Source organism: Parasteatoda tepidariorum, chromosome 10, assembly GCF_982258835.1.
Source record: "Parasteatoda tepidariorum strain Cologne lab strain chromosome 10, Ptep-v5.0, whole genome shotgun sequence".
Taxonomy (NCBI): Eukaryota; Metazoa; Arthropoda; class Arachnida; order Araneae; family Theridiidae; genus Parasteatoda; species Parasteatoda tepidariorum.
In genome coordinates this window covers 86,537,982-86,551,462 of record NC_141764.1, presented here as the reverse complement: position 1 = coordinate 86,551,462, position 13,481 = coordinate 86,537,982, and the positions used below count along the sequence as shown (strand labels likewise).

The 13,481-nt window shown below is 26.1% G+C and overlaps 1 protein-coding gene across 1 annotated transcript; it reads right to left on the bottom strand.

Moving 5' to 3' along the window:
• Nucleotides 1-312: 312 nt before the first annotated feature.
• eIF3f1 (eukaryotic translation initiation factor 3 subunit f1) lies at nucleotides 313-13,434 on the bottom strand. Its single transcript, XM_016063881.4, has 8 exons — nucleotides 13,016-13,434; nucleotides 12,026-12,096; nucleotides 8,450-8,529; nucleotides 7,117-7,254; nucleotides 4,990-5,081; nucleotides 3,553-3,689; nucleotides 1,291-1,404; nucleotides 313-463 (listed from the first exon to the last, which is right to left on the bottom strand). The coding sequence occupies exons 1-8, from the start codon at nucleotides 13,131-13,133 to the stop codon at nucleotides 386-388; spliced, it is 828 nt and encodes a 275-aa protein (XP_015919367.1). The 5' UTR covers nucleotides 13,134-13,434; the 3' UTR covers nucleotides 313-385.
• Between the last annotated feature and the right edge of the window lie 47 nt (nucleotides 13,435-13,481).

Below are 13,481 nucleotides of genomic sequence, written 5' to 3'. Positions count from 1 at the left end.
AGAGTGCTGTTCGATACAAAATAAGCCACTTTTTAAAATAATAGCTGAATTTTATTAATATTAATAAAACACATATTAAATTGATGTATTAATATTTTTGTTCTTCAGTCATTAAGAACACTTTGCAAATTCAGGATTTGTGGATTTTAATTCCAAAATTATTTTAAAATGATAAGCGCAATAACTAGCTTTCATTAAGTTTGATTGTTTTGCATAATACAATTGATATAATAATTAATATGAATTTAGCATTAAATTTAAACTTACTCATTACGCTTAAACAGTAAAAAATATAACACTATACACAAGTCACTTGTTTATATTGTGCTTTTATTGTATGAAATATTGAACAAAACATTAGCTTCAAGCTGTTTTTATTAATATATTACAGAAAACTTATTTTTTCATGTAATGCTAGTTGACTTCTGGTGAGATTAGAGAGATACAAGACCATCAATAAGTCCTGGAAAAAAGAAATCAAAATATAATGTCATAAAAATAATAACAATACGGAATTTAATTACAACTAATAATTCAGTAAAATCATTGTACAAGTACAATGTATATTTGGTAAAAATATTGCCAGGGGTCTGTCTAGGTTTTTCTGAGACGTACCTATTTTGTAAAAATTTAGACCTAATTTGAGAAAATTAAAAATTATATTTAAAAAAAATCAACACAAAAATATGGATTTATCCTTTCTTACGGGATACAAAAATAAAATATTAAAAAAGAGTATTTTGTGAAACTACCGCCTTTCCTAAAGTTGAATTTGTGAAGGAACCGCTAAACGGTAGTAAATTTGGCCTGGACAGACCCCTGATTGTAAGCATTTGAAATAAAAAAAAGTCAGAATTAATTATAGTAGTCAGTTTCAATTCTCCTATAAATTTTTTAGGGGGAATATGAATATTTCCCCGGAAAGAAATTTATATGTAAATTAAGAAATATATATACATATATATATATATATACAGAGCCTGCTGTTTAATGCCATTGCACGATACCTACAGAATTAGATTCCAATAGACAGCTAAGTTCACAAGCAAACTAATATCTATTTCCAAAAATGAATGAGATAGCATTTTCTCGCTTTTCCACAGCATTATAAGTTTAATACATAATCGAATTGCTTAAAGCAAATCTATGTAAGTTTAATTTTAAAGAGATCTTAATTTTATAAGTAAACTAAACTATTATCGTTCCAATTTAATATTTAATAACAGATAGCCTATATAAACAGATAGCCTATTTTTACTATGCATAATTGAGGCAATTTTAAATAAGCACCTTCATGTTGGAATTTAACATTTCCTGGAACTCCTCGGGTGTCATTTGTGGAACACTCTGTACAATATCCATTAAAGTACGTCCCACAGAATTATCAGCAGGTTTTCTGTTTGCCTAAAGAAAATAGTAATTCAGTCAGTATAGTTAAAATCTAAATATTGCATTAAGAATACTAATTCAGCGACAGCAGCACTATCAAGAATACATAAAAATCAGCAAATTCATCAAATTAACAAATTTGAGTTTGTCATATTCTATAGAATAACTGCCAAACCACAGAAAATTTTTTTGATGAAGTGCAGTTTATAAAATTAATAATAAAGATAAAGGAAAGATTCAACAGATGTTCTTAAAAAAGACTTATCAAGACAAAATAATAATAGTAGAAAACTGAATTTGTAAAGTGGAAAGAATGCAATAGAAGCAATAAAAATATAAGAGAAAAACAGAAAATACAACAGAAATTTTTTTTTCATAGATAGTTTTTTGCAATGACTTGCAGTTACTTAATCTACTTAATATTCATTATTTTTTTTCTATCATTTTTTCAGCTCAAGCTGTATGGTAATGAGTCTTGAACAATCATTAAACAGGCATAAAATACTTTAAAATACAATTCAAAAAAATTTTCTGTTCTATTTTTCTAATTTAATGGAAAAGTAAATTCGCTTTATCATTCCTCATAATTGATGCATGACATGATTAAGGAAACCCAATAAGAAAGGAAAAGAGGGGATGGGAGAATTTAGCTTTCAACAACAATTTGAGAAAATTCTACATTTTTAGCAATTTACTGGAAGCTAAATTCTTGTATTTAATGAAAAAGAGCAAAGCTCTTATCAAAATTTTAAAACCCAATCTGAAAAAGTAAACTATTTCTTAAATATAATTAAAGATGAAAAGATACAGATTCTCAAAGATAACTAGAGATACTAGATTTGTTGAAAAAACTAGATTCAGGGGTAGCAGCAAAGTTTTTTAAAATTTTAGGGTAATTTTAGGAACTTTTTTCAAAAAATTTTAGGTAAATTTTAGGGGTAATATATGATTTTGCTAGGATAAAAACAGATCACACGGTAGTTTATTACATAACAGAAGATTATTACATTCATAACATAAATAGTTGCATAGACACATATCATAAATAGTTGCAAGCCATAAAATAAAGCTCTGAAATTTATTAAGTCAAGAATGAAATCTCTAAAGTGTAAAAATGAAATTTCAACTTTACATATTACCTATCAGAAATTAAGTGCATAATTCAGGAACAGGCAAAAGTGAGAATAAATCAAGAGAAAAAATAAATTAACACCAACTTGGATTTTTATTTAATTTTTACCTTCTTAATCAAAACTTTATTATTACCTTACTTTATTAAGAAAAACTATTGTGTGATATTATTAGATTTCAAATCAGCAATTTATATTAGACGTTAGAGAAAAACAAATTAATCATGATCATTTTTCTAAAATATTCTTGATATGATTTGTGAGATTCTTTTACTGCCCTCAATAGTGTTGTAGTGATCTTCAACACTCCTCCATAATTTCGAATGGTATCTTTGATTAGTCTAAGCGACATAATAGTATACTCATGGTGACTCACATTAAGCATTGCTTTATTTATCGAAAAACCTCTCTCGGGATCAGAATTCCCATGTGGCAAAATTAAAACAGTTTTAATTAACGTAGTTAAATTCTTATATTTTAGATTATTGCTTTTTTATTTATATTTAGCCTATAACTCTAATTTTTTAGGAACACCAACAAAATTTTATCAGATTTTTAGGAATTTTAGGGTTTGCACATACTTTTAGGAATTTTATGAATTTTAGGGGGAATGCGACCCCGTTGACAATAATTTTAAAATAAATAAGAAGGACCAATAAAAAGTTATCATACATGAAACAAAATACAACAAATTATAACATACATGTTAAACTTAATTTTTAAACAGAAAATATATTGACATTTTTTGTAGCATTGAATATACCTCAAATTTTTTTTTTAAAAAGTTAATCATAATGTTTTAGAGAATAAAAGGTCTAAATAAAAGATTTATCACAAAATTCTCTTTAATAATTGTACTATTTTTCACCTTTACACAAAATATTTATTTAAAAATATAAGTAATACACTGGATATTAGATCAAAAGTAAGTAATTACGGATTTTGAATAAAAAAAAAAAATTAGAAAGAAGCAAAGAATAAATTTTCAGAATAATAAAAAAGTTCATATATAAAGAAAGGGGAGAATACTTACTAAAACATCATCAACATATTCAATCACCACAACTGATAGTTTCAGCATGTCAAGAATTGCATTGTTGATTAAATCCAAATCAGGTAAAATTTCTGCACTTCGCTGTTTGTTGTATTTAGTTTGCTGGGCAAGTTTCACTGTAAGCGAAAAGTTAATGTAATTCAAATATATTTAAACAATATAATTATAATCAATGGACTTTATAAAGTGTTAAATATAATATATTCATCAATTATAATATGTTAAAACACTAATTTTATTGGGAGTAGCAATTTCATGATAGTGTTCATTTAATAACCTTTGTTTGCTAAATTTAAATGTGGAATACAGACAAATTATTGAAACTAATCAAGAAATGGGTAGAGTAAAATATAATAGGAAAAAATAAGATGATCAAAGAAATATACATAAGCACAATATACTTTATCACAATTGGGTATTAAATAAAAATAAAAAAATAAAAATTTTCCTTTTTCCATTAAAAAACTGATTCCATTCAATAAAAAATGGGTTATCTTCTACAGAATTGGGTTTTTACTAAGAATAATACTAAGGAAACGAAAGGTGTGACTTCAAATGCTAAAATAAGAAGCTATTTATAATTACTTAAAAATTATATGCATATTCAATTTAACTTAAGTGTAAAATAAATTATAGTTTAAAAACTTTTTTTTACCTATCAAAAAATATCATGAATATATGAAATATAATATCATGAATTACTGAAAATAAAATAATAACATTCTGATTCGAAAATGTATTTTAATGAATGTAGAACAGATGAAGTGAATGTAGAAACATTAAAATACAGAGGAAAGTTCCAGGTCAGGAATCGCTTCAATAAGAAATAACAAATAGGCGTTAATTAACGTCAATTTCAATCAAGAACGTATAAATCCGTGTGGTTTGCCAATCGATATTCTGGCAGTTATGTAACAAAATTTAACATGGATTTTAAGCTCTCGATGTTTTAATTAACCAATATAACAAACCAAAAATACCTCATCAAGCATTTCCGTTATTAACTAATTCTCAATCCACTCAATTAAAGAAGATTCCACAGTGAAACAGCTCGGTTTTTGTCAACCCCTTTTTCTTTTTTGGCAGATAAAAAACAAGATTTTCATGCATGCATTCAATTCCATGTTGGATTTTCACACACAATCCGATGTGGATTTATGACTGCATTTTCGTCAGTTATTGCAACATATTTTCATAGTTTTTCTTTATTACATTATCATACATGGGAAATTTTGAATCAAGCAATGAATAATTACTTTTTGAGGCACTCGAATTGTGACGATATTATTCTCCACGTGGTTTTGTTGTTTGCATTTAAAACAGTTTGAGATTTCCACTTACATTTTAAAATTTCGATTTCATTTTTAAAATAATACTATTACAACCCGTGAGATTAATCGTTAAAAAGGGTCATACTTCCCACAAGTTCAGGTTCATAGCCAACAATTTCTACTTTACATGGAGTAAACATAGTTCCTGTATTCTTTCCAGGGACCCCAAAAGACGTGCTGAAAAAATAAAGAAATATACTGATTAGTGGCAGCTATATATAAAAATGTTTATTTGCATACCTGCAACAAGAATTGTAAAATTCAAAACAACCATCAATTTTTAAAATATAAACAATGGTAAGTAAGTTTTGCAACAGTTTAAAATTATCATTGCAGATTCTTGATACAACTTTATTCATAATTTAAAGGATCATACATGCTACTAAAAGTGCACAGTTATCTTTTGGCAATCACAGATTTTTTTTTTTTTAATTGTCATATATTTAAACTCACTAAAGCACACAGAAGTGTACTGATAACAATATAACATAGCAACAATATATATGAAGTCTAAAAACCAATGGCCAATTAGTAAAACTGTTCTAAGACTAAATTTTAAATAATTTTTCATGAATATATCAAAACAATTGTTTTTAAAAGCTGAACTTTAGTACATTTCATAATTAAGGTAAGACGGGATAATGTGGCTTTAAACAGGAAAATTAGTTCTGTATTAATTCTAATTCAACTAAATTTGCATTTTTAAAAAGAAGTGAATAGAAACATAAATTTGAATCAGTGTTTTCCCTTAGCATGCCTTGAAGGGTAGGGATGCCCTGCCCGCCCTTTGATGCCTTTTTGGTAAAAATAAGCTGCCATCTTATAAAAACACAACCTTTTTACTAATATTCCATTAAAAAAGTAATTCATTGTTTAAATTGTATAATTACACACTGACAAAATGATTAGTGTTTTTAGGTGTCATTCTGATCACTATTACAAATATTTTTTTGTCAGAATTATTTTTAACTGGTTAAATTTTTAAAAGTCTCTCATTTTCTGAGGGGTATATTAGAGAATTCAAGTGATTTCAAATTTTTAAATTATTTGTAAATACTTTAGGAAAAAAAAAGGCATAATTTTCAGCTTAAATTACAGAAAAAAGCTTTCATGTTATTTATTAATAATCATTTTTTTTTTTTTTGAAAAAAATTGAACACAGTGACTGTCTTTTAGCATGTCTTTAAGTATTTTTATAGACTACAAATTTTTCTCTTATTTTAATAATGAGTGAGAATTACTTTTTGAAATACACACGTAAAATAGTATAAGAAGGTAATTTAAAAACTGTTAAGGATTAAATTCAGTTATTGCATTTTACACATTTTGATAAATTTTTATGATGTTAAGTGAGTTTAACATCATAACATGAACAAGTGATGTTAAGTTACCTTTTCTGTGAGGAAGCAACTTGCCCTTTTTCATTCATGGGGATTTGAATTACATAAACAGCTTTTTAAAATACTTGAATAATGAGAAATTATTGCAATCTAAACAAAATTTCTAGCCAATGCAATTTTTTAATTTTTTTAATTCAAACATATTCAGTTAAATTTATAAGGCACTTCTTCAAGATTGATTGATTGATATAAGATTGAACAAGAATTGCAGGAAATAAAATTCAAAATATTGCTTTGCATAACTATAACAATGCAACTTTACCCTAAAATAAACAAATACATTTCACTTTATTTCAAAGCTGGAACTAAAAAAAGTAGCGTTAAACATGCTGTTGTACTCATAATTGGTTCATATTAGATCTCTACAACTTTGAAACACATAATACATTGCTAGAAATATTTTTTATTCAAAAGCTAAACATTTGCTCTAGATTCTTATGCTACTAACAACTTCTTTATTCACAACCAGGAATATAAATACTTAGTTAATCAACAAAATAACAAATAATTTTAAAGGTCAACACATAAAATTAATTATCTGTTTCCAGTTACCTCATTTCAATCTGCACAGAAAAGACATGAGATACTTTCCAAATGAAAATAGCAATGAAACAATAAATTCAAATCAAATATGCAATAATAGGAATGATAATAATAAGAAGACATTACATTTGAGATAAATTAAAAGTAAAAATTAAAATATTTAAGATTTTAAAAATTTCAGTATTTTCACTCAAGGCAATACAGCAATTTAAACCTTTCAATTAGTTTTTTAAAAAAATTTAAATTCTCAAGATTTAATAAAATTCTACCTTGTAAAAGCTTTCCAGGTAACACTGCCTTCTGACAAAGAAGTGTCAACTGTTAAATGAACAGGATTATTTGTTTCACGGCTGTAGTAATCATGAATTAGAACGGAATGTCCAGTCACATCTGCACCAGTGGCATACCTTAAATGTAAACAATTTATTAATAAAGTAATACTTTAAAAAATGTTCACCCCTTCCTCTCAATTAAAAAAAGTGGAATTTTAAAAAATATGAGAATTATTTTGATTTAATATTTTATAACAATATAGTTGCATGAATTGAACCTAATTACTGTGTTAAGAGTTACTATGAGAAAATTAAAAAGGACAGTTAATAAAACTAAGTATTTACTTGACTTAGTATTTTAACTAAAACTTACATATAAGTTAATTATTTATTAAAATAACAATCATTATATATCCAGAATATTAACTATATGATTAGTGAATTTGCAAGATGGCACTTAATTCATAAGTTCTATGATAGTGAACTCTTAAAACAAGTACTGATTCCACTATTATTAATAAAAGAAAAACTATGTGAACTATATAAATATTTAAGTTTTGAATAAATCGCAAAAAGTGCAATTTAAAATTTTACAACAATTCCATCATATAATAGTGTCTACACAATATTAATAATTGAAAAACAGAAGGAACTGAGTTTTAAAAGCTTTTAGGCAAAATTTTACTACATTAACGTAATTAAAAGTATTTTTTTAATCTATAACGCGAGAATATAAAGACATGAAATACATCGGCATATCCGAACACCCAAGGCTCTCGCCTAGCAATCTGGGTGTCATGAGTTCAATTGTCTATCTTCCTCCTGATTTCTACAGAGATGATATGTACATATGTAATTTAAGATTTTATGGAATGTTATTTTAGAACATTCACCTATGCTATTTCCATTAACTTATTGTTCTAAGTATCGTACATTATTCTAGTTCATGTGCAAATGTCATTAACCTTGTTCTTTGTATTCTAAAATTCATGCATATATAATTACATTAGATATTAAAGAAATGCTTTTTTAGAACATTCTCCAACATTATCCAGTTCAACATTATTTCAGTTTAATATTCTTGTACCTAAGTTGATGTGTTTCAAGTGCAAACATTAGTTACTTTGTTCTTCGTATTCTAAAATTATTGTAATAAACCTGTTCGATTTTGCTGACTAAATCCCCTCATTGTTACCAGACAATATTATTTCGATGATGTAGACATATGCACAGCTAAAAATATCTGTTGTATGAATGAAATATATATAAGCTCCCTTCTCTTACCTTGAAAAATAAAATATTTTTTCCAGAATAAATATAAATGACTTACCACCCAACAATCACTTCACTTGGATTAACCTTCTTATGTAATTCATACATTGCTTTAGCAAATTCCATATCTACAGCTACCTACATAATAAATATTTAATACAAAATTAAGAATAAAACCAAGTACATTTAATTGAGAATAAGTTATATTCATATTTATTAACTTATTTCAAAGGAATCTATCTTAAGTGTAATCATAACAAAACATCTTCAGCAGATGATTTTTTCTATTAATATTGTGAAAAACTATGGGCCTTACAGTAAGTACAGGGTTTTAGGAAAGAATGACACTTAATAAAGCTTTCCATTATTTGACACAACATATTCGGATCGATGCTTTTATGGATTTTCGGTACTGTCGTACATGAAATAAAATAATGGAAACTCATTGTAAAAGGTATTCCAGCATTCCTATTCTGGTTGTAAAAAAAAAACTGCAACTCTTCCATTAACATAAATTTGTATACAATAAACATTATCTTATCAATGCATTCTAAAACTTTTTATTTCTTTTCCCAATTTCTATTCATTTTATTTGCTTTATTCTATAACTATTTATCCCTCTAAAAAAGCAACATAGGATTAATTGAAAATTCAGAATCTTTAGAAATTATTGAGCCAAAAAAAAAGTTTCAAGAAAGATTAAGATGCAACAATATTTGCTCTAAAACTGAATATTCAACTACCCATTAATATTAGAGCATTTCATAGACCAATCAAACTCAGTAATAATTAAATAAAAAGTCCAAGAAAAACTTGTATCAAGTTTTAAAAAAACATATTTTCATAAAATAATTTTTCTACAATTTAAACGCTAAACTGACTTAGTGCCAGAATAATTGTTTTTTTTTTTACAAACTTCTTAATAATTTAATTTATATCATACACATAAAAAACTAAATAAATACAGCAATTGAAATCGTCAAAAAATTGCAGTTGATTTTTGCTGTTTCAAAACCAAATAAGTCACATCAATAACAAAATTGTTTACTTTGTAATTATTTTTGTCATAAAAAGTTATAGAATATTGTCATTAAGAATTGAATAGATTTCATTTGGATAAAATAATATTTTACAACAAAATATAGTGCTGAAAAATTTTAAATAGTTTTAAACAGAATAATTCTTATAAGATAAAACCAAGAATTTCATTACTTTAATTAAAGTCTTTAACTTTTTGAAAATATCAACATAAATTTAACTTTAAATTAAACATTTTCTGAGAGGAGATAAATATGTATGTAAAAAAGACAAACAAGTATTTATGAAATATAAATTCATTTGCACACAAGCAAAAAGTCCATTTTTTCTTCAAAAAAAATCACCCAAAAATTAAAATAAAAAAAGTTTTAAAAAACCATATGAAACCAAAATTGTAAAAAAAGGGATTTTTTAAAAATTTTTCTAGGACTGTATTCAACCCATCGACTGTATTAAATCTAACTGCAGACAGACAGTCATATTTTAACCTGCAGTTTTCTCCCCAAAGCAAAACCAGTTTTTCCATGTCATTAGACAAAACTTAAAATTGTTGATACCGAAAGTTTTAGGAAGCTCTTAATTTTGAGTACGGAATTCTCAAACATTGTATGCGAAATTTTTAAATATTGAGTACATAAAATGATAAAAAATTCTCTAAGAACATTTTACATTCGTTTCTTTCGACACATGCGTGTGTTTCATAGAAACACATAAACATTTTATGAGAAAATTTCATCGATACAATAGTATTATTATAAAAATAAAGATATTGAAAAGATCTGAAAATACAGTTTTAGTAAAGTCAAACAAGGAAAACAGGAGTTTTTATCTTTTCTACAACAAATATATTAAATGATAAAAAAATGAACCACATTTCTTATCAATCTACATTTGAACCCCATATTGATAAAATAAAAATATCATTTTATATTTAAAACATTGCTTCAAAAACTTTTTAATATTATTGAATACAAAATAATATTAGTTATCGATTTTTTCTGTTTTCTCAACATTTATATATTATATAATGAGAAGTTTTTCTAATTTTTATTTTAGTCAGAAGTTGCAAGGTTTAGTACAAAAGAAGGTTTAGTACATCCCTTAAGCTGAAGTCTTTCAAAACTAACACATGTTTGTAAAAAGAAATAGCCAGGAAATGCCCCTTAGCCTGTGGAAGTGGCATATATTTTTGATATATAAATCCATTCTTGCTCCCAAAAATTAAAATAGGAAAAATTTTACGAAACAAAAATTGTAAAAAAGGGATATTTAATTTATTTTTTAGCACTGTATTTAACCCATCGACTGTATTAAACCCAACTACAGACAGACAATCATATTTAAACCTGCAGTCTTCTCCGCATAGCAAAACCTGTTTTTCCATGTTATTAGATAGAGAAACATTCTTCCAATTTTGCTCTTATTCAAAACTGTCAGGGGAGTTAATTACCTTCACAAAATATTTAAGATATAATTATTGTATTTGATTATTTCGAGTGTATGTTTAAGTACATGTCAAACAGTTGAGCACATTTAAAACAACCTTTACTTTAGCTAATATATATATATATATATATATATATATATATATATATATATATATATATATATATATATATATATTGTACATAAAAAAAAAAAAAACATCCTGAACTTTTGATGCAATTATCTGATTTTCACATTCTAGGGCTCAATCTTAAGTGGTTTGCAGTCTCAAATATACTAATTAGTTAGTGCACAAGAAATAGGTTACAAAATCAGGCATAAAAACATACTTTCTCTAAATAAACATACCTTTCTTGACATATTTGGATTCCTGACATTCAAATTATAGGGGGCGGTCACAATCTGGGAAATATGGTCCCAATAGTTAAGCAATAAGGGCAGTCGAAAAAGTGAACCCCTTAATGAATCTTTTTGCGTATTTCACTATACCTCAAGAGCTGTTTATGCAAATTGGAAAGTTTTTGAGCACAATTATAAAATTTGTTTATTCAGAAATAATCTCACACAAAAATAGTTTTTTAAGAATAATTCATAAGTCTAATTCCCTTTATTACAGAAAATTTTTAAATGTAAAGTATACAAATTTTTACATAATTTTACAGAATATAATTTTATATGTCAAAATATGAATTTTTTTTCATTCGTACAAATGTATTATTTTACTTTTCTATATTTGCTTTATTCTCACTTGATATTTTTTAAGCCTGGCCCTTAGAATTTTGCAGTGTATTCATGTAAGTATGCATTATACTGAAAGTATAATAATAAAAAAAGTTACACTGCCTTCAGTAGTGTAAAAAAGTACACTGCCTTCATGCTTAAGTTACAATGTACGAAACTAATATAAACTGATCAGAAAATAAAGTTTTTAAAATTTTAGTACTAAAAAATAAGTTTTGAAATATATCTGGTACAGAGCAGGGGCCTTTAGAGTCCCATAAAAGCAGAGCCTAGAGCAAATGCCATAAGAAAATAAGGAGACTGGTTTAAACTTGAAATCAATGTGCATCAATTTTTTTGTGAAACTCATGAATGAGACAAGTCATTGAAGCAGGTAATTAATCTAATTCTATACTAACAACAATCTTACCTCATCTTCTGACTCATTGTGAGGAATACATAAGCAATTGGTGACTTCTACGGCTCCCTTTTCATGAATACCTTAAAAATAGAGATAGAAATTATAACACATCATATAAAACTTAAAATAACAATTAGTTTTAAAAGACAACACTTCTTTAACTTTCCTTAAGTTTTTTCCTCAATTCAGCTATAACTCATTTTATATTAAAGTAATTTTTCATATATCTCTACAACAGTTTGACTTGAATACTATTATAATTATAGGTTCATGTAGAGCCTATATAAATTATCTGACAATATTAAATTTCATTTTAAGTTTCCTTTTTTAAAATTAGATCATTTAAAGTATCTAACAATTTCAATTTCATAAAATATACAGAGTTCATATTAAAATAGGCTAAATTTGTAAGGAAACTTTTACCTTTAATGATCGAAACGAATTAAAACGCAATGATAAACAGATTTGAACTCAGCAAAAAATTTTATTTTCAAATTTTAATGTGAATTCAGCTAGACAATAACAGAAACTGAGCAAATTTAAAAAATTTATGTTGATTATTAGTTTCTTATGGGCCGCTGCTCAGCAGTTGCCAAGACTTGGCAATTATTCTGAAACAAATCACGATACGGAAATCTCCCCCTACCTATTGTTTAAAAAAATAAGGAATGAAATAGTATAAGCAAACAAACCGCTTAAGTTTTCTATCCAAACATTATATGATAATAATGCAGCATTTCCTGTGGAATTTTTAACCGATTTTAAAACACTTTTAACAGAAAAAGTACTAAATAGTACTAGGAGTAAAAGTACTATTTCAGTCTACATAGAAATACAATTTTTTTCAATCTTAAGTATTCTAATATTTAATCTTAGGCATTTTTAGATGTGTGTGTTTAACTATTTAATCACTTAGTAAACTATACACTTCTTTTATTCTAAAAAACAATGAGAGAGAAAAAAATAAAACAAAATAAAAAGTCACGATCTATGACAAACCAAGTAGTGTGCCGATAACTCGATGTTGCAGATCATTTCTTCGCTCATATGAATCAATTATAGAAAATAATACTACAGGATGGATTTTTACAGTTAGATTCGCTGCACCAGAATTCATTGTTATCAACTATAATTAAACTTTAATTTCATAAGAATAATTTGTTCCTTTGGAATAAAACCAAAATACCACGATTCGGAATCAACAAGCGTAGTTGAAGTTGCAGTCGTGGTGCAAGAAAATCACATTCACTTTATTTCAAATCGAAAGAATTTTATAATTGCAGTTAAATATCACTAATGATCTTCTCATAATATTCAAATGGAAATTGATGGATTAGAGCATAATGAACGGAATAAACGAAAAGAAGATTTTTCGCTTTAATTATTGCAGATTTTACGAACAAAAACTTTAAAACTCTAACGGCATTCCTCTTAATATGAACTCAATCTGAAAAATCTTAATCAA